The following is a 27,274-nucleotide window of genomic DNA, read 5'->3' as shown; positions in this document are numbered from 1 at the left end:
TGAAATTATCTTAGGTGACGCACAATTGCACCTCAATTACTATAAAGGAGCGGCGGTGGGTCATTGTGTAGGCTGGGGGCAGTTTCTGAAAGAGCCCATTTCAATCCCCAAATAGCATAATTCTTCATGAGCCTTTGAATAAATATAGGAAAGGGTCTAGGGGGGATAGGAGTTAATCTATCATATCCCTTCATTTAGACTAAGCCTGTATAAGGGTGCTGCGGGGAGATATCTCCCTTTTTATTACACAAAACATTTCCAATAATTATTTTGAAGCTTCACTTAACTAAACTGATTTCCCTCGTAATTATATGAAGTGATGTGTAAGTATACATCAACTATATGAAGGAGTGGCGAGGATCAGGGGCCTCACAGAGTACATTTTAATGCCCAAATGTCCTAACTCTCGCTAAACCTTCGTATAAATATAGAATGAGCTTCGAGGAAGGAAGGGGAGGTAGAAATTTTTACTTAATCACTCTTGATTCCCAGGAATATGTTTGGTCTACAGCTTTATTATTGGTACTGAGAGGTGGTGCTAATAGAATCACTCTCATCGCTACAATCTTTTTCTATGTAGTATAAATACTGTATTCCCATGCCTACCGGCACAGAGGGGGAAAAGGCTAAGCAGGGCATAATGGGCCTTTCCATTGAATTCTTGGGGGATAGGGGGGACAAATACTACCAGGAGCTTTGTTTTCACCGATTTTAAATGATAATTTTCCTCTTTTCCTCAAAAAAATTTCTAATGTATTTTAACATTCGTATACAAATGCATTTCTACATCAAAGAAGGTACTGTGGAGGTTATGATGGCTTCAGCCACGTAGTAAACCAAGTTATGCAGAATTACCATCCACGTGGACAATAATACCCGTCTCCGTCCACCCGAGTTTCTTTAGTAGAATTATTATTAAGATCTTATCAACAAAAATGCTGATCATCGAAAATTTTGACTAAACAATCAAATCGTGCCCAAAATTGTACCTGCAATCCAATATCTGAATTCTTAAGCAGAAAACTGAAAAAGCGAGAAGCCATCAACCAATTTACAATTCAATTCAATTTACTTATAACCCATCTTTTCCAAAAAGAGGGCAAAACACCCTTAAGATGGATCAATAAAAAAATAAAATAAATAAGCCATAAATGAATACAAATCAAATCAAAACAAAGAGACAATCAAATAAATAATGCAGACCAAGGATGAGATACTATCGACATAGAAGAACGAAGATCATGCAGCCTTTTATCAATAACACATATAGGCGAAACTAGGCGGAATTTATTCATTAAGTAACTATTTCTGGTCCAAGGAGGGTAACTGAGAAGCAATTTAGCATAACGAAAATATACTCTACGAACAGATGGTTTCTGAGGTTCACTAAAAAACTGTCAAACCGGACAAAGAGAAAGGAGATGGGGTACAACTAGGCTATTATAAATTTTCGCAAGATTTAATTTATGTACGTGTTTAATTTTAGATACAATTGAAGAATAAGCAGTTCTCAGTTTTTTCTTCAAATTTTCAAGGGATAAATTCACAGTTTCTTTCATTTTTTTTTTCCACTAGGTATTCCAAGGTAAACTAATTTTGAGAAAGGTTGACTTGAGAATTAGCTGAAGATAAAAAAGTAGGGCCATTTGTCTCTTTAAAATTGAAAGTTACAACAGCAGTTTTTTCTATATTGAAAGAAAGCCCAATATCTTTATATTCATTATAAAGCTGATTAGACGCGTTTTCACATCCACTAAAAGTATGACTTAAATTTAAAATGTGATCTACAAATGTCATTGACGACAAATTAAATCCACGGTAAATACAACTAAAATTGACATAATTTTGGGCATGTAAAACAGAGATATTAAATAAAGACGGTGAGGTAAGGCCACCTTGACAGACTCCTTTCAAATGTCAAAAAGGGAAAATCAAAAAGGGAAATATCAAAAAGGGAAGAATTATTGGTAAGAAAAAGAAGAAGAAAAAAAACAGTACAGAAATAAATCGTGCGTTTATTGGACTCGTGGCCCACATCATATCTTGGTTAGGTCAGGGTACGCTTTGAAAAAAGAAGAAGAAATTAAATAAAAAAAAACTTTTTTTCCGCTGAAAGTAAGGAGTAACATTAAAACTTAAACAAACAAAAATTATTTCGTATACGAGGGGGCTACCCAAAATTTCACCTTTTTATGTTAAATCTTTAGTCTAAATCCTCAAAATCTCACTCTTTATGCTAAAGTTGGACTTTTTATCAAAATTCTTTAAAATGTGATGCTGAAACACAACAGGACATAAGGAATAAGAAACTTTTTTAAAGCGCTGAAGTCGGTAACAACTCATTCGGTAGAAACTTGTTGAAAAGCTGGATTAATCTTCAAAAAAGCACTGGAACTTTTGAATTTCAATTGAACAAGCCCCTCCAAAGTTTATTCGATCACCTTCCCCATAAAAACCTTACAGTTATATCTTGACAATGGGCAACTTATACAGCTTACAGTCCTTGCCCCGGGGACTGTAAGGGGGGTTGTCAAACCTGGACGCATAATGTGTGATATTTGAACTAATTTTGAACAAAATGACTATCTTAAAACTCTGATCGGATGCGTTTTGGGAAAAACGCTGTGGGGATGACTTGTTGGTCTCCAATCAACTTTGACGCTTAAAAAGGGCACTACAACTTTTAATTAGCAATCGAAAGAGCCTCCTCCGAAGTTTATACGACCACTCCTTCCATATTAATTGCCTTTGGAGAAAGGAAAAAATAAATATTAATACTTTTATGGCAACGCTATAGTATTGCCTCTGACTTAAACAGGTAAATAGAACTTCCAATTTCCCTTCTAATGAACGTCTGGAATTATCCAGGGGTCTTTTCCCAGAGAAGGGGGATTCCGGTTACACCTTTCCCCATACCAACTTTACAGCAGAAACGTGCTGTAGGCAGATTTAGAAAACAGCTAGACCCGTAATATACTTTCAATAGCTCTTTAAGTACTAAATCAGAGACTAAATAGAAAACAAAATAACAAACTCAATTAAAATCACAAACAGAAAATACTTGTAAAGGTAGATAGCTGCACTTTCAGACTCGAAGGAAAATACTTTAAAAATTTATAATTCCAGAAAGTATATCGGCGATGGGGCTAGGATAATGTTATCACTTTTAAATTTAGTCTGGCTTAAATTTGATATCGCTGCCTTTTTGCTTGCCAACTTCAACAGAACTTTCCGCTCAAAAGCAGAAACATGGCTCAAAGAAATAAAAACTTGGCAAAACAAGTCAGAAGTCCACTAAGACTATTAAAACTTACTTAAGCTCACACAATGTAGGCTTTACTCAAGGACAAGGAATCGCACCCTTTTTCGTCCCGAGCAGAAATTACAAGCAGCTTTAATAAAATATGTGCCATGTTCGTCGATCCACCCAAAGGTTCCTACTTCATGTAAAAGTCGCTGAGATTACTTCTTTACCACTTTCTCGCAATAAACGATTATTGCCGAGCACAAAATAGAAAAAAAAAATCACAAAACGCTTTAAAACCCAACTCGATGAATGCAATTGAATTGTTTTTCTCTGTAACGGGAGAAAAAAGACAACAAAGCTCTTTCTCAGTAGCAATATACAATAGAATTTTCTGCAAGGAAGATTCTACAGAAAAAAATATATTGTACTTTAATACATAATGAACTGATACTCGTGAGTAATTAATTTGCACTTCTCCAAATGAACCTGGGAAAACAATAATTACTTATCCTTCAGCACAAAGCTAAGATGCAAGTAGGAAACTCTAGGGATCATGTGAGAGCTTCTGGCTTAAACTATATCCCATTAGCAAAGCTGGTTATACAACGCCATGAAATATAAGAGGATAACAAGAGCGTTATGAGGTTCAATTGACTAAGCCCATAAAACAAACACTGAAAAAACTTCAGAAGGAAGATACTTCAGTTGTTTTAATTTTAATGAGACAATAACTTTACCAAATATCCGACATTTTGTCTGTTGGCTTGTGCATTTTAATAAAGAAAACATTCTTAAATTTTTTTTCCAAATTATTGGGGGGGCTGCCTTCCCCATGAAACGACGCCAATACTTAGGACTAACGCAAGGTGGCAAGTCCCCTCCTCAGCCTTCTGTCTACAAGATTCGACATAGATCAACAAATCTTGATTTAAAGAAAAACATATATACAATCTTGAAAATATTTTTTATTAGAACGGACTTTGTTAAATTGGCTTCAAGAGAAATATATATTCAAAAAAGTTGCTATCGATTCCTGTTCCTTAAATTATAGTCTTAAGAGTTTGAAAACTGAAGAGTTAATCAAATGCTAATACACTAAAATCTAAAAAATGTGCGTTAGTATAATATTATAATAGTGGTCGGTTTTGCAAAAATTAAATAAGGGACTTTTTTGTTTACTGGCCGAGGAGCCTTGGAGGGACTGGCACCGTGTATTCATTATATGTTTAATTAATTATGAATAAATTTTATTTTCCTTTAACAAAAGGACTCGATGATACAAAGGCCATAAGAAGTTGAATAGCATAACAAATGAGTAGCATAAATAAGAAAATAATACTTTAAAACGAAAATCGATTGCAAGTAGGTCTGTAAGGTCTATATTCCCTTAAATAAAATTAGGTGAATTGTTCCAAATTTCTGTCAGTTCTTTCTTCTTCTTTTTTTATTAAATCTGGACATAAATTGAACGATCAGACGTTCGTGATACTGAACTCTTAAGTATTTTTTTTACTGTTCAAATAAATGGTGACAAATAATACTGAGAGAAATGATTGAAGCAGAAAATTGCGGTTTTCTTATAGTCAAACTTCTTTCTCGCTGACTGGTACATATTAACAATCTTACTTGGAAAACTAAACACATGTGTTATTACAAAAAATTTTAACAATTAGATACATGATTTCTAGTAAAAATTATCAACGTAGAATTTATTTAGAATTGAAAATTACAACTTACCACCTTGCTTTTCGAGGTTGACGAGGGTCTTGGCACCAACATCCTGAGACTACAAACAAAACAAAAAGATAAAAAGCAAACAAAAGGGAAAATAATAGAAGCATAAAATAAGAAAAAGGTTATTGATCCTTGTCCCTTGACATAGATTGCAGCACAAGTTTTACACTTACACATATTTAACGCTTGGTAGTTACAAGATATGTTTGTCCTAATCTTGATGTTTCCATACCAATTAAATAATCATCAACTGACATCTGTAACTAACAGTTTCTTTTTTCAAGTAAGACAACAAAATGGGTTAAGGAAGTTTTACTAGTAAACACAAACTGCATAACTTGAAGAAGCGGTTTTCTCTCCTAGCTCTACCAGGAGACATAATGAGTAGTTTAAAAAAAGTGTTTCATGAGCTTATGTAAAAAAATAAAAAAAACTTAAATGGTATATCTAAAAGATTCAAAAAAGAAGACAAAGACAAGCAGTTTTTGCTGAAGACAGCTTTGAACAATTAGCATTTGAGAAGGCCATGCAGCCTTAGCCTCAGCATTAGCTCCACCTTTTCTAAGCACCCTCTGGATGACAAAACTTGTGTTTCATGTCGGTTGCGTTGTGAACTGCCTCCTAGACAGGTCGTCTAGACTAACAGCTAACTTATTTATTACAGTTGGCTCAGGGAACAAATATAGTTTGTCCAGCTAAATACTGTACAAGAACTTAAAATTGGAATACGAGAAGTTAGAACCTCTATCAAACAAAATTTCCTGCTGGAATTAACTGACAATCTCTCGGCTAGTACGGACGCTGGTGACATCTCCAACTAAAAGTTTGCTTTACAAACACATTTCGTTCCCAGAAAAGAATTATTTTTTAAGATATGATAAGATCTTTTTTAGCTTGGTTTACAACCAACACAATTTGATCACTTTATTAAAAAATTGCTTTAATTTAAAGATAATTCAATACTTTAAACTGTATGCATTCCTTATTTCTTTTTCTTCTTCATGATTTTAACAGCGTTTTGACATTCCTTGAAAATTTTGCTATTTTTTTTTGACAATAGAAAGCCGCAAAGTCCACATTTGGTTTCTACTGTAATACAATATCTTCGTTACCTAAGTAGAACTATTACTTACAACTTCTTTCAAAACAACAGCTACAAAACAAACTACGCATATACCTACAAATAGCTATAAATGAAACAAAAAAAGCTTACAAGCGAATCATAAAGTGTGCCAAAACGGGGAAAAATCTACAGGATGTGAGAAGCATATTATAAAAGGACAATTACCTCCCTGGTCGTCTAAAGCGACCAAGGTCCTGATTCCAGCTTCCTTGCTCTAGCATGAAAAAAAAAGAAAAAAACATTAGAGAAGACTCGTTTGCACAAGATAAATCTTGGCACCAACACCATTCCAGGTTTTAATTCAGTGGCAGGTTTCAAGCCGGGGTTCTAGTCAAAGCTGGGTTTCGTCCCAGGCTTTAATGACCAAATTTAGCAGCGGTAACCAAAAATGCGTGATAAAACCTAGATTTTGCAGGAGAGCCTGAAAAATATGTTTTGAGTTTCTTTTACAAATACGATGAACCTGTTGCTTGAACGAAAAAAGTTTTTTGGGAATATAAGTTATGACTAAAACAATTTTAATATTAAATTTCCACATCACATTTTTTTCCGTGTCTTTGGGGATTGAGTTGTCATAACAGGGTAAGATAAAGTTTAAGGAAAATAATTTGAAAATAGAAGAGTTTGTCTTATGATGTAAGTGCACAGAGATAACAGGCTGGGACCAAGGAATTACTTACCCCGGACTTGGTTAGGTACCGACTAAAGGCGCCACAAGCCAAAATATTTGAGGGGGGGCCAATGGATTTTACCGACCGGCTGTTAATTTTTACTGTGATATTGCTATTAAAATTACTTCATTTTTTGTTCATTACGGACTAAAACTGATCTTCTTTCATTGATTTTACATTATATATTTCAAAAAGTCAATTTGTTCTAAAAAAAATGCCAGTAAAATAACTATTTTACCAAATCAAATTTTGGATCCCTTGGGCTGAAAACATTGGGAAGAGATGTCCCCCTCCCCATATACGTGATGCCCCTACCCTTGCGATCGAGAACGCGTCCACTAGGCGTTCATCAGAGGGATCTCCAGTCTGAAGAACCTTCAAGGGGTAACTTTTTATTTCTGATTAAATTAAATAACAAGGAGTCGAAATCAAGCCAGAACCAAGCAAATTTAAACTTGACAGAGCTTAAACTCACTCAAAATAAACAAGCAATAGTTTAAGTAAAGAAAGTTTTCAAAAATCACCAGATCCCATGCAAAAAAAGAGTACTGGTTATCGTCCACTAGGAGAGCATAAGAGGGTTTTCTCGTCTGAAGTACCTTTACTTGTGTGGACTAGGTGATTTTTCAGGAACAAATTTGCAACCGTTGTCACATTACTTCCTCTGCAACTGGGAAGTTCAGTTTGTAATTTTTATATACTTTTGAATCGACTGGCTTTTTTCAGAATCTTTAATCGATAGCAACGTGGTCCTCCATAGGGCGAAATCGTAATTTTGTGTCACAAAATGGCAGAAAACGCCCCTTCCCCGGGACCAAATCGTTTTAATTACCTTAAAAGAGCTTTCGGTTACTTTGCACTCAATTGAGCACTCTCTCGGTCTTCTAGGACCATCAGTTTCTATACAGTCACCCCTGAAAAGAAAATCTCAGTTGGGTTGTCCAATTTGCTGAATCTAATGATTTGATTACCATTAGGATTACTTGTTTTTAAAGGGGGCGTTTTCTCCGTTTTTTCTAAAATCAGGCAAATTTCCCCGGGCTCTTAGGGGTCGATGTGTAACATTAAACTTAATAATAGACTTAACATATCTGGAATCAGCACACACAGCTAATTCTTTTGATATGTCAATTGTTATCAAAATTTTCTTTTTATTGGAATGTTAGCTATTATTGCCCCGAGTCGCTCCTTACTTACTCTTCATTACTACGAACTGTTTGAATCTAAACCCTATTATTACTATCATTATTGTTCTTCTACCTATGTTTTAGAACATAATTAGAATATTTCAAAATCCATTCTTTTTCATTCTTTTTATTTGTCGTAATTTCCTTTGGATGCTCAATTTTAAATGTGGGGATAATTTTCCTTCGGTAAATTGTTGGGGTGAATTTTCCTTGGGGTGAATTTGCCACAGAGGCAAGTTTCCGGAGAGACTTCCGCGGGATGTTTCCACAGGAGGAGGGATTTTCTGAGCGGGGACTACTTCGGACCCAAGACAGCGATTTCTTCTCTTTTTCCTGTAGGGCAATAGTCGCAGGATTTTTTAAATCGTATAGTAGCTTAAATTTCCCATTTAGAGGGAATATAGCCATTTCCGTCTCTTGTAATAAGACTCCTGTGTTTGAGAATCCCATAGCTATTTATAATTTAAAAGTAGAAACTCAGGTAAGGATATGCATCGAGACTCTGAAGGCAATATTTATCAGGGGATACTTTCACAATTTGTTGGTTTTCAATCATCACAAGTCTCGGATTTCACGACCCAGTTCAAAATTTTCTGGATTTTTTTTGTATAATTTTATGCTTGGAGAAAGGAAATTAAATATTATTTCCCTGATCAAACTTTTTGTAATACAGATTTTTATTATAGGCCTCGTTAACATTTTTCAGGTCTTCATGTATTTCTAAATTTAAATTTTATTCAGAACGGAAGTTCTAACCCGAAATATCAAATTACCTATGCCTTAATGTCTGAAACAGGATCGCAATCAACCAATTTGACCGCGCCATTATAGCTACATACACATATATTGATTTCGAAAGTAAGAAGATTGCACTTGGGTAAAGTGGCCAAAAAGCAAAATAAACAGGACCAATTATCACAATTTTAGTATATAACGAAGACAATCCATTATGTCAAGCAGGTCCGAAGACAATCTCCCTGTGTACATCATTATGGTGTTGGAGACTAAAATCACAGTTTAAGCATTTTTACGTTTTGAGGAACTTGAATATATTTTTGTCAATAAATAAGTTCATTCAGATTTCCGCTACTAATGTGGTCTTAATAATATTTTAAAACAAGCCCTAATACCTCGCAGGGTTGCGAAGTAAACTAGTTTAATTAAGAATAGATAAAGGAAGGGGAGAGAAAAGGGGAATAACTGATTTTTTTGGGGTACAGCTTAGGCCTTTGAGTGTAACCCAATCCCTTCCAACCATACAAAACAAAATTATGAAATCTGCTGCAAAAATATCAAAATCTTACTAAAAACACACAGAAAGACATTGTTATCTTTCCATAACGCAAAGAGTAAATATGTTTAGGGAAAATTTGTGCGTTTTAACTCATTTCTTAGTTATGGACCAGAACGCTCAGTAAAACATTTCGTTCGCCTTTCAGATATATCCAATGATTCATTTATGTCATGCTAGAGTTAGACCTTTCGTAATAGCTCCCTGTTGCCAGTCCAACGGCGACAGTTTATTATCTATAGTTTCGTTTCGTTAAAATACGATGGCAAAACCTTTATGGACACTAAATTCAAATTTTTAAAGTGAATATAAGAGTACTTTTAAAAGAGGAGATAATAACATAATTAGAATAAAAAATGGGAATTTATCTTACCTCTTCGCATAACTGGAGCATACGCCGTGTACTGTCTAAGGACTGAAAGAAGAAAAAGTAAAAATTAGCGAACAGTTACAAAACTCAAGTTGTAAACATAGATTACACATACCTAAAGAAGATATGACAGTATGTTATGCATGGAAAATATCTTTTTAGACAATAAACCAAATTATTTCTCAGTTCTTTTTACTTTTTTGAAACAAAATACATAATTATACTCACCTTATACAATCCTTCAACACTTTGCTTATGGACTTAATAAAGTTATGAAATACAGGTTGGGAATTAATTACAAAAAACAAACAAGGACTGTCCCATAGGGAAATTAGTTCATTTTTACAGTACACATTTATGCTGCTCAGAGACATCCCCGCGTTCAAAAGAGCTTTCTGCAACCAAAGACAATGACATCTTGAATAAGCGTAATTATTGTGCTCTATTGAGCGCAGTTGGGACAACAAAATTCAATTCTTGTAAACAAAAAAAATAATAATAATAATAAAAATTTGACAACTTCAGAGAACCCTTAAAATTAACAGAAATGACTATTCGCTCATCCTTATAGATGAATTCACCAATAATTTTATATTTTAAAAGGAAATATTCCACCATATTGAGCTTCGAACAAAAAAAAAAAAATAATTGCAATAGTTTGCAAATCCCTTTTGAACGCCACAAATAAAGAAAAGTAATTGCAATAATAACTACTGACCGCAGGGACTGTCAAAAATTTCTGTTTCCAGTCTTGTTTATGGATCATGCAGTCACCATTAAAGGTGGATAAAGTCGGTATTTATATCAAAGTGACACTTTTGGTTTCAACCTTATTTGCCGCTGAAAATAACAGTATGTATATCGTTACCATAGAAACGATCAAGATTGATTGACATTGACACAAAGGTTAGGTTCCAGAATAGAATAATTATTCAAATAATTCAAGGTAATTAAACAAAATTAAAGGGCTAAATCCAGTAAAATTATAGCAGTTCATATAACTGGCTTTCCTATAAACCGAATATACCACTTGATGCCTTTTTTTATGCTCTTTATGAATATAATAATTGCTTCTACCTTAAATTGAGATTTAAGCACTTTTTTAGCTCTTAAAAACGACGAATTTAAAAAAAAAATGACAATTCATAGAACTGACTAACCAATACAGCGAACACACCACTTGATGCCTTTTTTATGTTCTTTACGAATATAATAATGGCTTCTACTACAAATTCAAATTTAAGCTCTTAAAATGACGAATTTTCAATTAAAGTACGAATTATCCGTCGTTTCCGACAAAACAATACTACGTTTTTTCCGCGCCGTTTACGACAAAATAATACTACATTTTCTCAGTGCTAAAACTATTTATAATAAGGTTAGTTTAGGTTAGGTTAAAAAGTGATTAAATTTGAATTTAAGGTAGAAGCAATTATTCTATTCGTAAAGAGCGTAAAAGAGGCATCAAGTGATATGTTCACTTTATCGGTAAGCCAGTTATATGACCTGCTATAATTTTCCTTTAAATTCTATCAATGCCAAATATTACAAAATGATTGTCGCTTAGGCAATTAGGATCAATTTACTACAAATAATATATCAATGTTACAACTGGAACTAAGCGAACCTGAAAACAAACATTTCAAAACTACGATTAAACGCACATTCAAAACAGAGATAGTCCCATGTTTCTACTGTTGCTTATGTTTCTCTTCTTATTTTTCTATTTTTTGTGAACAAAATGCCATCTAATAGTAAAAATGCTGAATAAGTTGAACTTTATATGACCCTGGATCCTTAGGAGCCTTCCACATCTGTCAAGGAATTTGAAAGAGTCATTGAATTAAAGTAAGGAGCAAACCTACTTTCTCCCAAACGCCTTAATCAACTCATTAACTAATCTCTGGATATAGCTATTTTTTTCCCTTTTCGTTTGGAATCTCCAGCCAAGCTGAGTTTGAGGTTGTTCTAAAAGAAAATAATTTTTCCGTCGAATTATTTGAATTGACCAACCATGAGATTGTCACATGCAGACACAAGGCGTCAATCGAGACGCAGTCTAAATCCGATTGACCAAGATGTAGTCCAAACCAACTATTTTTTCCCAAAAGTCACCAGATCAAAGTTCTGAGATAGCCATTTTATCCACCATAATCGAAAAGCCTAATAACTATGTCTTTGGGGACGACTTACTCCCCCGCAGTCCCCGTTGGAGGGGCTGTAAGTTACAAACTTTGACCTGTGTTTACATATAGTAATGGTTACTGGGAATTTTACAGACATTTTCAGGGAGATATTTTTGGTTTAGGGAAGAGAGTTGGGGGGGGGGGGGTTACGTGGGAGGATATTTCCACGGAGGAACTTCTCAAGGGGGAACAAAATTTCAATGAAGGGGGCGCAGGATTTTCTAGCATTATTTGAAAAAACAATGAAAAAATAAATATGAAAAGTTTTTTCTACTGAAAGTAAGGATCAGCATGAAAATTTAAAACGAACAAAAATTATTACGCATATGAGGGGTTTACCTCCTCGTTATACCTCACTCTTTACGCTAAAGTATTTTTAGTAATTTCAACTATTTATCCTACGGCCTTTGTGATTCAAAAGTCATTCTTAAGGAATTGGGACAACATTTAAGCTTTACTATTAAGAGCGAGGTATCGACGAGGGTTGAACCCCCTCATATACACAAGAAGAACATATGAATATAGAAGTTCGTTACGTAAATTACTTAGTAAGTTACGCATATTTTTTACCAATGAAAACGTTTGTAAAAAATTAAAAGTTCTAGTTGCCTTTTTAAGTAATCAAAAATGGAGGGCAACTAGGCCTCCTCCCTCGCTCCTTTTTTCTCAAAATCTTCCGATTAAAACTATGAGACAGCCATTTAGCCAAAAAAAAATTAATATGCAAATTTCGTTTTAATTATTTATTTACGGAGAGCCAAGATCAAAATATGCATTATTTCAAAAACGTCCAGAAATTAAATACAAAAAAAATTATAAATGAAAGTAAGGAGCAACATTAAAACTTAGTAAGGAACAACCTGGCTACATAGTAACCGAAACTCTAAAAAAATGATCATCAAGTTTTATCAAGTTTAGTCTTACCCATCAAAAGTTAAGAGCCTGAGAAAATTTGCCTTATTTTAGAAAATAGGAGGAAAAACCCCCTAAACGTCATAGAATTTTAGCGAAAACCACACCATCAGATTCAGCGTATTAGAGAACTTTATTGTAGATGTTTCAAGCTCCTATCTAAAAAAATGTGGAATTTTTGTATTTTTTTCCAGAAACAGATCACGAATGTGTGTTTATTTAAATTTTTTCCAGGGGTGATCGTATCGACCCAGTGATCCTAAAATATCGTGAGAGGGCTCATTTTTAAGTTAGAGGGCATCATAGTGTCCTTTTTAAGTGACCAAAAAAAATTGGAGGGCACCTCCCACGTCCATTTTTTCCTAAAGTTACCGGATCAAAATTTTGAGAAATCCATTTTGTTCAGCATAGTCGAAAAACCTAATAACTATGTCTTTGAGGACGACTTAATCCCCCAGAGTCCCAAAGAAGGCGATGCAAGTTACAAACTTTGACCAATGTTTACAAATGCAATGGTTACTAGGGAGTGTACAGACGTTTCCACGGGGAGTTTTTATGAGTAGGAGCGAGGGTGGGTCGGGGGTAAGGGATTACAAGGGAGTATCTTTCCACGGGAACATTTTATCATGAGGGAAGAGAATTTCTGTGAAGGGGATACAGGATTCTCTAGCATTATTTAAAAAAAAAAACAATGAGAAAATAAATAGATTACAAGTTTTTCAACTGGAAGTAAGGAGCAGCATTAAAACTTAAAATGGACAGAACATATTATGTATATAAGGGGGTCGGTCTCCTCCACAATACCTTGCTCTTTATACTAAAGTATTTTTAGTAATTTCAACAATTTATTCTATGGCCTTTGGGATTCAGGGATCATTCTTAAAGAACTGGGACAAAATTCAAGCTTTAGTATGAAGGGCGATATATTGACGAGGTTGCGAGCCCCCTCATATACGTAATGAAAATATACAAATATAGAAGTTCGTTACGTTAGTCATAGCCCCTTTCATATACGGAAAAATGATGAGAAATAATGAGTATGAGGGGGTTGCCCCCTTCTCAGCATCTCATTTTTTAAGCTAACGTTTCAATTTTTATTCCAATTATTTAAGAAATACTCCTGACACACAAGGACCTTTTAATTAGGACAATCAGCTTTTTAGAAATTCACAAACGCTTTAGCATAGATTGCAAGGTAAAAACCCATTTATATACGTAATAACAACCAAAAGAAAATTTCGTTATAAATTCGGTCTCGGGTATAAAACGACCTGTGCTGGGTCCAGGAGGAAAAGAATGGTCATTCGGAGGGGGGATTTTTTCGTTGAGTTATATTTTGTTCCTATTGTAGATGGCGAAAGCGGAGAATGTTCTTTTTTTACAACGGCAGCAGTAATCTTACTTGCAAAAAAAAATTATGGGTTATTGTTCAACTACATTACTTTTTCAGTGAATTAGATTCCTTGCTTTTACAATGCTATCCTGCTGATTAACACCTGTGAACTGGTGTTTATATAACTTTTTTATTTCAGTTTGTTCAATAATCAGTGTTTACAAAACATATGTGTTTTGTTACCTTTTGTGAACATCTGTAATTAGTGACATTTTGAGAATGGCTTTAGAACTGGCTTTATACTAAAATTGGCTATTTTGACTAAATGACTTATAAGTAATCAAAAAATTTGAGGGCAACTAGGCTTCCTCCCTCGCTCCTTTTTCTCAAAATCTTCCGATTAAAACAATGAGAATGCCATTTAGCCAAACAAAAAAAAAATAATATGCAAATTTCGTTCTAAATATTTATGTGCGGAGAGCCAAGATCAAAACATCCATTAATTAAAAAATGTCCAGAAATTAAATAAAAAAAAGTTGTTTTTTAAATGAAAGTAAGGAACAGAAATTACTCGGTATATGAAAGGGGCTTTTCCTCCTCAACGCCTCACTCTTTACGCTAAAGTTTGACTCTTCCTCTTAACTCTACTTCTTAAAACAGTAAAAAACTTTAGCGTAAAGAGTGGGGCGTTGAGGAGGAAAAGCCCCTTTCATATACCGAGTAATTTCTGTTCGTTTTAATGTCGCTCCTTACTTTCATTTCAATAAACTTTTTTTTATTTAATGTCAAAGTAAAGAACGAAGTGGACATAATATATAATTTATTTATTTTTTCACCAAGGCACTTCGTATAGAAAGTTATAATAACTTCGGAAGGAGCCCATTCGATTGGAAATCCCTTTTTAAGGGACTTCTGAAAGTTCGAGTACCCTTCTCAAGAGCCAAAAGTGATTTAGAGCAACCAGTCACCCTCTCGTGCCCCTTTATTCGTCAAACACATCCAATCAAAACTTTAACATAGGCATTTTGTTCAGCATGGTTGAAAGGTCCAATGACTATGCTTCTGGTGATGTCAACTCCCCAAAGCCCTCGTGGCAAGGGCAGTAAGTTGTGCAATCCACCCACCGTTTAAAAATAGTACTTATTACTTGAAAAAAGGGATATATTTGACATTTGGTGTTTCCGAGAATGTTGAAGGGAGTGTTGAGCCAAATCAAAACACACCATGCGCATGCGAATTGTCAAAATGGCGTAATCCAGGAATGACTGAAGGTGTTAAGTTGGAGCTAACTTCCAGGGAATAATGAGGGGGATGATCAATTGATTAAAAAGGGAGTAATTGCACGCTAACACAAATACTACTGCTGCTACTAAACCACTGAATCTTTAGTGACTACTACTAAGACTGAAGGAATTCAAGCCAAAATTTGAGGAAGTTCTGAGAGGAAACTTGATTGGTTACCTTAGGGACGGCTTGGTGTATCAAATTGAAAAACCCAGAGTATGGCGAGGCGAACGTTCAACTGACAAAAAGGTAGTATGTACATACTACTGCTGCTACTAATGCGACTGCTACTTCAGTTACTAGTACTATTAGTGGAACAATATTACTACTACTATACTAGTCCTACTACTATGATTCTAGTACTATTACGGTGAAGGGTATGAAGGCAAAACCTTAAAGCAAATATATTGAGGGGAGAGTTGAATTAAATCAAATCACAATATGTGCATGCAGGTTGTCAAAAGACAGTATCTCAGGAATAGGTTATCAAGTTTGAACTTTCAGGAAATAGTTAGGGGGGGGGGGCAATGGAACAAAAGCAATACGTGCATACTACTACTACTACTACTACTACTACTACTACTACTACTACTACTTCTACTAAGAGTGTTTAGGGTATTAAGAGTACTAACGAGAAAATTTCGGGAAATGTTGAGGAGGAAGTTGAACCAAACTAAAACACGCTATGACCATGAAGGTTGTCAAAAGGACATAACGACAATATCATAACAACGGGTTATAGTATATAGATGAAACTTCCAGGGTTTGATAAGGGGGATGTTCAATTGACCAAACGGCAACAGGTGCATACTACTACTGCTACTACTGTTAGTGCTACTATTAATCCTACTACTACTACTACTATTGCTACTACTGTTAGTGCTACTACTAATCCTACTACTACTACTACTGTGACTACTACCAAGGATGAAGGTATAAAGGTGAAAGTGTCAGAGAATATTGAACGGGAAGGTGAATTGAATCAAAACACACAGTGTGCATGCAGGTTGTCAAGAGGGTGTAACAGCAATATCTTAGGAACGGCTTGGAGTATCAGGGCTTGTTGTGAGGGATGTTGAACTAACCAAAAGGCAATATTTTGATGTTATTTACTACTATTACTGTTAATACTACTAGTAATCGTTACGCCCTTTTGAAGGGTTTCAAAAGGGCATACAAGCAATATCTTTCAACGGCTTAGAGCAGTAAGTTAAAATTGCCAGGACGTGCTGAGTAAGATGTTGCACTAACCAAAAGGCACTATGTGCATTTTACCGCTATTGCTACTATTATTACTGTCATGACTACTACTTTTACTGAGGCAAAGGGTATTAAGGTGAAACTTTCAGTGAGTATCTAGGGGTATTTTAAACTAAATCAAAACAGACTGTGCATTCAGGCAGCCAAAAGGATGTACGAGCTATTTCACAGGAACAGCTTAGAAAATTACGTTGAAACTTTCAGGGCGTGTAAGAGGGCGATTTCAAAATTACCAAAGGCACCTTGTGCATACTGCTACTATGCTACTACAACTGTGACTACTACTGCTGAGGCAAAGTGTTGGAAGGTGAAACTTTAAAGTAATGTTTAGGGGGGTGTGGAACTAAACCACAATGCACACTGTGCATAGAGGTTGTCATAAGGGCTTATGAGCAATATCCCAGGAATGATCTTGGGTATGAAGTTGAAACTTTTCGGGAACGTTAAAAAAAGGGGGGTTGAACTAATCGAAAGGTACTATATGCATACAACTCTGAATCTACTCCACTGAATCTAGGTGTATTTTGGTGAAAATCTCACGGGAAGTTCTTGATGATGTTGAAGTAAATTAAAACACACTATGTGGACGCAGATTATTAAAAGGGCGTAACAGCTATTAAATGATTAGTAACAGATTATTAAAAGGGTGTAACAGCGTATATTGAATGTAATTGAAACATGCTATATATACGCAGGCTGTCAATAGGCCGTAACAGCACCATTTCAGGAACGGCTCGGAGCATTAGGTTGAAACTTTCAGGATATGTTGAGAGGCATACTGAACTAATAAAATTGAATGGTATTAATGAGGAACTTTCAGAGACTGTTGGGCTAGATTAAAACACATTGCGTGCATGCAGTCTATCAAAAGGACGTATCAGCAATACCTCAGAAATAGCTTAAAGTATTAAGTTGAAACTACCAGGGCACAAGGAGTTGTTGAACTAGACCAAAAAAGCATTATGTGAATGCTATTACTGTTTACTACTAAGAATACTACTGCTATCACTAATACTGCTCATAACGCTCCTACTATTGTTACTGTTACTAAGACTACTACTACTGGTAACGCTAAGAGCATACGTTAAACTTTAAGGAAACGGTCTTGAACTACGTTAAAACTAAGTCCATGTAGGTTACCAAAGAGTAGATTTAGCAATATTCCAGTGATACCCCAGGATATTAAGCTGAAACCCCAAAATCTACCAGTATTACTACCATTTTTGCTACTATTTCCAATACTACTACTGCTACTACTGAACAAAACCAAAATAGCTTAAGTGCATCCAGATTATCATGATAGACCATGTTGTCAAGACATCCGGGCGGGATAGCTTAGGACTAGAATAGGGTAGACGCTAAAACCTTTAACAGACAGTTTATGTCGCTTTAAAAATAAATCAAAAGGCACTATGTGCGTTTCCGGTAGTCAATAAAACAAAATGCGCTTACTAATGAACTAAATCAAAGGGAGTAGGCTTAGTTATCAAAATAGCATGGAAACAATGTCTTAGGGACACAATAAGATTTAGGGCTTATTTTTCGGGAAAGTTAAGGTGTTGTAAAACTAAATCAAAAGATACTTTGTGTGTCCCGATTTTGAAAAGGCTGTAAGTTATTGAAAATTGTTGGAGAATTTTGTCCGATCATAAATAGTAGGTAAAATTTAGATTTTTACAGAGAAAAAGCAATAAGATTTAAAACGAACAGAAATTAATATTAAAAAGAAAATTCCACAAAAGAAATTTTTCAAAGAAACATAAAGAGCTATATTAAACCAAAGATGAGCAGAAATAAATAAAAAAATTTGCCGCATATAAAACTAACACAAATCCCCGTCAATAAACAAATAAAACAAAAAATGAACAGAAATCACAATCAATAACTGACAGAGCCAAATTCAAAGCAAGCAGGAACTAAGAGTGTAGGGCTGACACCACCCGAACCTTCTAAAGACCACTTTCCACTTCACTGAAAACAAATTATATTTTAAAAGTTTCTCTTTTTTAACTTTAATAAATCCAGTGTTAGTAAGACTTTCAGGAATGAACATTAGTATATTAATATGCTAACTGTTAATCCACATAAATTTGTTGTTGTTTTTTATTATTATTATTATTTGGCTATGGTGATTCTTGTTTTTCAATAATATGGGGAATAGAAACATGAAACTCTAAATAAGGATTGTTTTCAGTAAACTACAAGTTAGGTTCTGGCCTTCAGAAGGCATGGGGGGCGTCTGCCCTAATCTTAGTTTCTGCTCGTTTTGAGATAGATTCGGTTATTATTATAATTTCTTGGTTGTTTCTGGTAGTTTTACACTTGAAAAATAATTTGACTTAATTTTAGTTCATCTTTGAATTAATGTAAGCCTTTACTTTTCTTTGAAAAACTCCTTTTATGTAAAAGTTCTTTAAAATTAACTAATATAAAAACTAGAGAACATGATATGGGAATCAGAAAAAAACATATAAAAGTATTGGAGAGGAAGGCACTGCAACCTCCGAGCCCTCTATACGTTCACGTACATTTTCTAAAGTACCGTGGTAGAAACTGTTACAATACCCAGTCTAACTAGCCGTCCTTTTTTTTTAATTACAGATTTGACGAAAAAAAAAAATCTAAAGTACTGGAGAAGAAGGTAGTGCAACCCCAAGCCTTCTCTACGCTCACGCACATTTTCTATGTTACCGTGGTAGAAACTGTCACAATACTCAGTCTAACTAACATTCCTTTTTAATTTTGTTTTCTTAAAAATTACAAATTTGACGCCTTTTTCATGAATTTTTCTCTAAGCTTTTATAGAGGAATTTGACGTATTAGAAAAACCAATATAAATTTTATACCTCGACAGATTTTTCTTCTATTTTTTGCTCCCATACTAGTAAATGTGGCTTTATTTTCTTCACTTCTCCACCGCTTAACTTCACACCATCTGACTTGGGGATACCCCCGTTTGGGACCGAGGCCATTTTCACACTGACACATTAACTATTCCTGATTTCATAAACTTTACTTCTAATTAGAAACAACACAAAAAAGTAGCATAAACATCCGAGAAAAGGATAGCAAGTCCTTGATCAAAACAGCTTTGAATGACTAGGGAAACTTTCTCAAAATGTTTGGTACTTGCGCCATTAAGGAAGAGATCAAAGGTCAGAATACAAATTCTACCTGATCCTTTAGGACTCGTGCACGAGTATACACAGAAATTCAAAATACGGATTTGAACAAAAAAAATGGAAGACTAGGAAAAAATAGACTGCTCTTTAGTGTATTTGTCCGTCGTTAACTTCTGTTGCATTGATAAGCAAAAGAAGGGGGGAAGGCATCCAAGTTGACCCAGAGGACTAGCCCACAGGAATTATTAGGAGGACTTAAACTTACACGGCAATTTTCTTTTAGAGGTGTCTATAGTAGTCTACTGTTTAGCCTGAAACATCTTCCGGTGCCCATCAAAAGGTTTCAGTCACGCTAACTATTCTTAATATGCTTCATTCACAGGCCATTTTCCAGTTAATCAATAACTTCCTTCATCATTATTAAATTAAAACGGATAAAGTGTACTTAAAATATGTAACTAATCCTGTACAATCCTTTCACTTTTTATAATCCTTCAAAAATCCCCTTAAATTACTAGCATTCAAAATCAAACCCAAACCTCTTAAATTAACGAACTGGTAACCGAGTCACCGTTTTTATTTCCTTTAGACATTCAATAAATAAACTACAAAAAAAATATTTTTCTTTATTTTGTTTTTTTACATAAAAACAGAAAAAATCATCATGGAACCCATATGGAACAAGCCCCAAGTTACATTGAAGTCAAAACCTAGGATATTTGGTGCAATGGTGGCGTAGGTACTGCAGTACAGCTGAAAAAACCAGACCCTTAAAAACCTCAGAAGCCCGGGATCTGGATACGCACTCTATCGGTATATCATGGAGGTCAGGTGATCTGCGAGAGTCAACAATGATACCAGTCGCAGCAAGGCTGAAAACCAGCCTCATCAATCAAAAGTGATGAAATACAAATGCCTCGTCTGATTTGGCCACGTAATACGGCGCCCTGATGACGCGATATCGGAGCAATTCCTAAAAATTTTCCTATTGTCGTCGTGGAGGAAACGAGTCAATGGTCAAAAGAAAACAAAGCTATCCATCTGACCACTATCACGCCCGACCTGGTGTCACTTGGCGGGTTCAGGAAATACGATAGACGCTGGGACCAAGAGCGGTTGTCTATCGTCGAGCCACGAGTTGCAGACAGAACTTCTTGGGACCAAACACGTCACCAAATCTCGAACATCACGATGCACCAAGGGTTTGCAACGTGAAACAAGTTAAGTTTATCATCATGGCTGCAGCAACAGCTGCAACCTATATAAGAGCGAATGACGGCCCATAGCAAATAAATATTTAAGGATCCGTTTTTAAAGAAATGGTCTTATGAGAAACAGCCATTTTTAGCTGATTCAAGAATGCAAACCATAATTTTTGATTAATCGTAATAGCAAAAAGGTATTTTAAAAACAAGTTTTCACTGATTTTCAAAAAGAGCTTGAAACCACTAGAAAATGGTATTGGATCGAAATAAAAAAGTGCGCCACAGGGATTGCCATTTTCAACAACCATATACTGGAAAATTACATATTCTCACATTGAAGAACAAGTAAATCACTTTTATGTATGGTTAGCACTGATGTGTCTTACAAGGGTAGTACCAAGTTTCAACTTAGTAGCAGTAGAAGTAATAGTACACCTAGTATACATATAATACCATTTGGTTAGCTCAATATCCCCCTCAACGTGCACTGAAAATTTCAATTTATCAATCTATGCTGTACTTAGATATAGCTAGAAAGTCCTTTTAACAATTTGCCTCAACATAGCGTGTTTCAATTTAGTTCAACATCCTCCACAACATTCCCTGAAAGTTTCAGCATAATACACTTAGATTTAGTAGTAACTGGTAGTAGTTGTATAGTAGTTGAAATAGCAGCAGTAGTAGTAATATCAGTCAAAGTAGTAGCAGCAGGAGTATGCACGTTGTTTTTTTTTTTTTTTGTTCTTCTTCTTTTTTTCTTCGCTTCTAACAGGTTGCTGGAACTTCATAGGGAGTTGTTTGAGGGCTCATTTGAAAGCTAACTTTTACATCTAATCCCTTTTTAAAATTTTAACTTGATAAGGCCATCCCAAAGTACTGTATGACACCCAAAGATTGCACTTTGTGTGCCGTTTCTGAAGTAAAAAAGCAGGGAATAATAAAAGCCACACGATCATAATTTCCACGGATGAAAACCCTAAGTCGTGGGGTTACGGTACACAAAGGTTTTGGTTTTCAACGGTCTTTGTCTAAGTTTAAGAATGAGCTGGAGAATATAGATTGGAGTTTCCTAGACGACTGTAAATCTTACAGTGAAAAAATAAGCTAAAGGTATGAGAAGTTAATTTTTTGCTCGAAAGGACGTGTGTTAAAGTATATTCAGTGCAACATAAAACTAACACTCCTATGAACCTTGCATGACAAAACTACTTCTGAAATCTGTGACAAAAAGCCACAGACTCTATATGGTCAGTGTTCTCAGTGACCGTGAAATAGATCGACAAATTTATAAAAAGTATAATGTCGCATTAAATAAGTTGCTGTGAAAAAAAAAATCAGTATTTCAAAAATAAGTTGCAAGATAACCAAGGACATCCTGCTAAACTGGGGACACCATAAGGTCAGTTATTAAAGTAAAAAAAAAGTTGCTCTGCCCGCAGGCAATAGAAACCGCGAAGCAACACATTCAGTAAATGATATGGCCCAACATTTGTTGATTTAGGTGAGAGAGCGAAGTCATCCATAGGAATCAAACCCAGTGATGAAACTTTCGAACAACACCTACTCCAGCCAAGTGATACCAGTTTTCCCCTTCGGCCGACTTCGATACATGAGGGGAATGAAATTATTAATGACATGCGAAATGGAGCAACGGGAGTAGATTTCCTATCATTAAAAGTAATAAGTCTTATCTTACCAGTGATTCTTCCAGATTTTGTGTCATTAACAAATAGTTGTCTCAAAGAAGGGGAATTCCCTGATCATTTTAAGAAAGCTATAGTTGTACCTTAGCAATAAGGTGGTAACCAAAGTGATTTCAACAACTACATACCGATCTAACTCGTACCGATTTTATCATGGGTTTTTAAAAAAGATAATACATATGCGAAAAAATGAATTTCTGGAAAAATAAGAATTTTCTTTTATAAAAACCAACTTGGATTCAGGAGAGGATTTCAAACGGAGCATACTATACAGTTTCTGACAACTACAATAAATGATGTGCTTAATGACAAGCTTAAAGTAGCAACTATTTTTTTGAATAACGTCAAGGCATTTGATACCGTAGACTATGAGGTCCTGTTAAAGAAACTAGAAAATGCTTGAATCAGAGGTAACGCTCGGAAGATTCTTGCTTCGTTTTGAGGAGACGATCACTATATGTAGGAGTGAACGAGGCTAAGTCGAGAGTTTTCTCAATAGACTGCGGAGTACCCAAAGGCTCTCCTCATGGCCCCTTGTTGTTAGCGATTCATATAAACGACCTTCAACATGCACTTTCTGAGTTGGTGACGGATCCGAAACCAAGAACATCACATTCTTTTTGCCGACGACACCAACCATTCAGTCATAGCAATTACAGAGCGTCGACTTTTGTCCTCAATGAAGGAAGACATGATCCGCATAGAGAGTTCGATGAGACTTAACCAGCTCAAAATTAATTGCAACAAGTCTGCCTTTATTATTTTTGGGCGATCGGCAAACTATAACCCGTGGCTGAAAGAACTTGATTTGGTGAATCGGTAATATCACGAAGGAAAGTAATGAAATATTTAGGCGTCCTGATTGATGAAACAATTTGTTGTCCAGAACACATTCAGTGCATATCCTCACAGATTGCAAGAAATGTAGGATTTTTAAGAAAACTGAAATACCAGTTCCCTCAAAAAGTGTTACTGCTGCTTTATTTTTCACTAATCCATCCATATTTTTTGCATTGTTGTTCGATATGGTGTAATATATTTTCGACCCATCTTAAGCAGTTGCGGTCATTACAAAACCAAGCGATGAGAGTAATATATGCGGTAGAGAGCAGAACTTCTGTAAGATCCATCTTTTCTCGTGTCCAAATACTGCCGATCTCTGGATTAAGTATGTTTTATAAGATTTTGTTTAAGTTTGATATTATTAATCATATTATTCCGCTTTGCTTTCGGAATATGTTTTCTACTGCTGCCCATCTTCACAGTTATGGAACTAGATAGATAAGTCACTATAGGAGACCACTGAAGGTGACGACAAGAACGGCATTTTCCAGTCACCAGTCACCATGCTCTTCCAGCGCTGCAAACATTCTGTATACATTAGTTATTTAATAAAGCTCTCTATTATTAAAATAAAACCTGGAAACTACGAAGCATAAAAAGAGTACCTTCATAATCTCCATGGTCAAAAACTTTCAATAAGAGTTTCTCGATCCTCCCTCCTGTACTCTCCCCCTCCTCTCGCCCTAGTAAATTTCATAAATTGTGAGCTGAATAGCAGAAGCATCGGGCAGTTGCAACATAGTAGAGACGTTAAATGGCTTATTTTAATGCTACTGATTTACGTGCTCTTTAAACTTCGTCTCGGCAACTCAATCTTAAAGTATCATATGGCCCAAAAAATGGCATTTTAAATGCAATTTCTTGATTTGAAATACTCGGAAGCACGAAAATCGTACTATATAAATCTATATGGTCAAAAACCAATAACCAGATGTTAATAATTCCTCCTTTGAATATACACCTTGGTCTCTTTGTTCGCTGGTTTTGTGTTTTTTGTAAAGCGCTGGTTTTTTAACCCCTTTAGCCTATTTTTAACCCTATTTCCCTCATTTTTTTTTATTCCATGCCAGAAGGGATTACCTTCGCGTTGAAACATTCATAGAACACCATGTGCGACGTAACATTTGCACAGTATTTCTTAAATAATTGCGACAAAAATTAAGATCTACTCAAACTGAAAGTTGGTTGGATTTGAATGAACATTATTTTCAAAGAAAGTTAAGAATTTGGCGTCAAAAAATAAGGCTGAAGAAGGGGCAACCCTCTTCGTATACGGTATAATTTCTGTTCGGTCTTACTTTTGATGTTACTCCTTACTTATAGTGAAAAAAACTTGTTTCTTTGCTTATAAAAGGAAGAAACAGGTTGGAGCAAGATTAAGATAAAAATACAGAAACAAAAATTCAAAAGTTTCTTGATTTAGTATTATACAAAAAAGACAAGTTTTTTCAACTAAAAGTAAGGAGCAACATTAAACGAACATAAATTATTCGGCATAAGAGGGGGGGACCTCCCCTTCCTCAGTACCCACTCGCAGGCTAAAGTTTTTTCGTACTTTAAAAAAGCTTCTTTTTCCAATTAAATGCCCCTTGTTTCTGGAATCGTTCTTGAAGGATTAAGCCAAAAAACTCAAACTTAGGCGTAAAGAGGAATGGTTGAGAAAGGGGCAGCCCCCCTCATATATGGAATTATTTTGATTAGTTTTAAGTTTTAATAACTTTTCACTGTATTAAGTGCAAAAAGACATGGTTACTGGACTTTAGTACTATGCTGAACTAAATGACTATCTCAAAATTTTGATTGGATTGGATGTGTTTGGGGAATTGAAGGGCGTAGGAGGAAAGCTGGTTGCCCTCAAAATCACTTTTGACTCTAAAAAATTGCGCTAGAACTTTCGATTTTCAATCGAATGAGCTCCTTTCTAAGTTTGTATGACAACTCCTTCTATAGGAAGTGCCTTGTTAAAAGAAATAAATAATAACACATTGTGCTGACTTCGCTTTTTACTAAGGCAGCTCTATATTGCGCTGCCTATGATACTCCACAAGCGAACAAGTTATCATGCATTTAATGTATTCTCTTCCCTTTTTCTTTACAAGTTCAAAGACACCAGACACGTCTCTTCCTCTAAGACATTTTTCCGGACACACTCTTCATGTTGGAGTTGTATATATTAACCATAAGCAATGCAATAGTGCTGCCTGAGTAAAAAGCGATTTGGGCTCTATGTGAGGTAATTCAATCTGACGAATCTCTGACATGAATTCCTCTGACATAAATTCCTTTTATCCTTCATAGAGTCATAACTTTGTAAGATTTGTATTCTTCTGAGAGGCGTTCGACAGTCTTTGCATTTATTTTACTTACTTCCTTGTTGAGCAGCACTAAAGTAACGCGTTTCTTCATTCCATTTTAATTTCCATTCACGGGGCGATTTTTGAATACTTCCTCAATTAATTTACCAGTACTTGTCTATTATCCCGACCACACTCAAGAAGTAAAGTTAGGTTAATCATAATGAAATTTACCAAAATCTGACGAAAATATTATACTTTAGTAACAAATTATGACAACTAGACCAGAGAATTATGGAAAGCAGGCCGCCCAGAACGCATCATATAAAATACCTAACCAACTCTATATATTAAATATTTACTTAAAATATACCTAAATAGTAGTTTATCTTACTCAGGTCAAGCTAATCATAAACAAATGCCGACAAACAAACCGGTTTGACTCAGATCAAGAACTTGAGTGTGGTTGGGATACTAGAGAAGTACCAAATTACCACTTAAAATTATAGCCTCAGATAATTCGTCTTCATTTAAGTTATTTTTTGGAAGATTTGCATTTCCCAGTTCCAGGATATACTCTGCGAACACTTCCCGTTCATGAAAATGAAAATGATTATGGGAAATATATATTCCACACAGAAAACCAGAAAAATGTATTGCTATCCGAAATTTTTCTAAAAACAGGTAGAACTAAACTCAAATGGTCAATTTATCTCTTGAGCTGCCACCTGCATTGTTGATAACATTGGAGAAAAAAAGAGTCGTGGGCTAATATAAGAATTTCGCGGGTCGAAACGGCTTAATACACATGTACGTTTTCTTTCTTAATTCACTCCATTGTCATTTTTTGGGGGGGGGGGTGTTTAAAAGCTGTTTTTTTTTTCTTTTGAAGTTTTTCCGTAGGCTATACAATTTTACTATTAAAATAAACTCACTATATATCTTATTATTCCTGATTGAGCTTTAAATGGCTAGATCTTTGCTCTGGACATTTAACCATTTTGAAAAAAAAAAAAACTATTTTTAACTTTAGGTTACTATCAGCCATGGTTTCCTATTTGCTTGAAACACTTGAACCATGATTGAGAGAATGAAAATATATGGTTTTTTAGTATGCTTTTACAGACTGTAATTATGCATGCTGGTGGATTCAGGTTCGAAGCACCCATGCTCTTGCAACGAGAACGGTTTTGACGTCATTAGAAACAAAACCAGTAATTTTCCCTTTATCACAAATCAAGGTTCTTCAGGGAGACGTCTTCGTCTTCTACTAAGCCACCAGATGTCAAAGAACTGAAATAGAAGTGTAAGTACTGGCACTAATATGAATAGACATAAAGCGAATACCAGGTGTTTGAATTCATTTGATAATGGTTTTTCCTCGCTTACCGGCTCTTCCACTACTCTTCCACTTTTGAGTAATATCTGGAATATATTCTTTGTCAAGGACGTCACTGGATTGTATGGATGGTTCACTTCCATGCTGTTCCTCAATTAGGATTCCACGTG

The 27,274-nt window shown here is 35.2% G+C and overlaps 1 protein-coding gene across 6 annotated transcripts in view; it reads right to left on the bottom strand.

Annotated features, from left to right (window-relative positions):
- LOC136029137 (synaptosomal-associated protein 25-like) overlaps positions 1-27,274 on the bottom strand; it is a 100,192-nt gene that overhangs the window by 51,261 nt on the left and 21,657 nt on the right. For 2 of the 6 annotated variants that reach the window (XM_065707227.1, XM_065707226.1), the window contains exons 3-4: positions 9,627-9,668; positions 4,985-5,033 (exon numbers count right to left, since the gene is read on the bottom strand). In XM_065707227.1, coding sequence (XP_065563299.1) covers positions 4,985-5,033; positions 9,627-9,668 — 91 coding nt within the window. Of the gene's footprint in view, positions 1-4,984; positions 5,034-6,269; positions 6,319-9,626; positions 9,669-19,444; positions 19,695-27,274 lie in introns of those variants that run through there. The other 4 variants (XM_065707224.1, XM_065707225.1, XM_065707223.1 and 1 more) reach the window with 4 other exon arrangements.

The sequence above is a fragment of the Artemia franciscana genome, chromosome 7, assembly GCF_032884065.1.
Source record: "Artemia franciscana chromosome 7, ASM3288406v1, whole genome shotgun sequence".
In the NCBI taxonomy this organism is placed as follows: domain Eukaryota; kingdom Metazoa; phylum Arthropoda; class Branchiopoda; order Anostraca; family Artemiidae; genus Artemia; species Artemia franciscana.
This window is presented reverse-complemented; position numbering and strand designations above follow the sequence as displayed.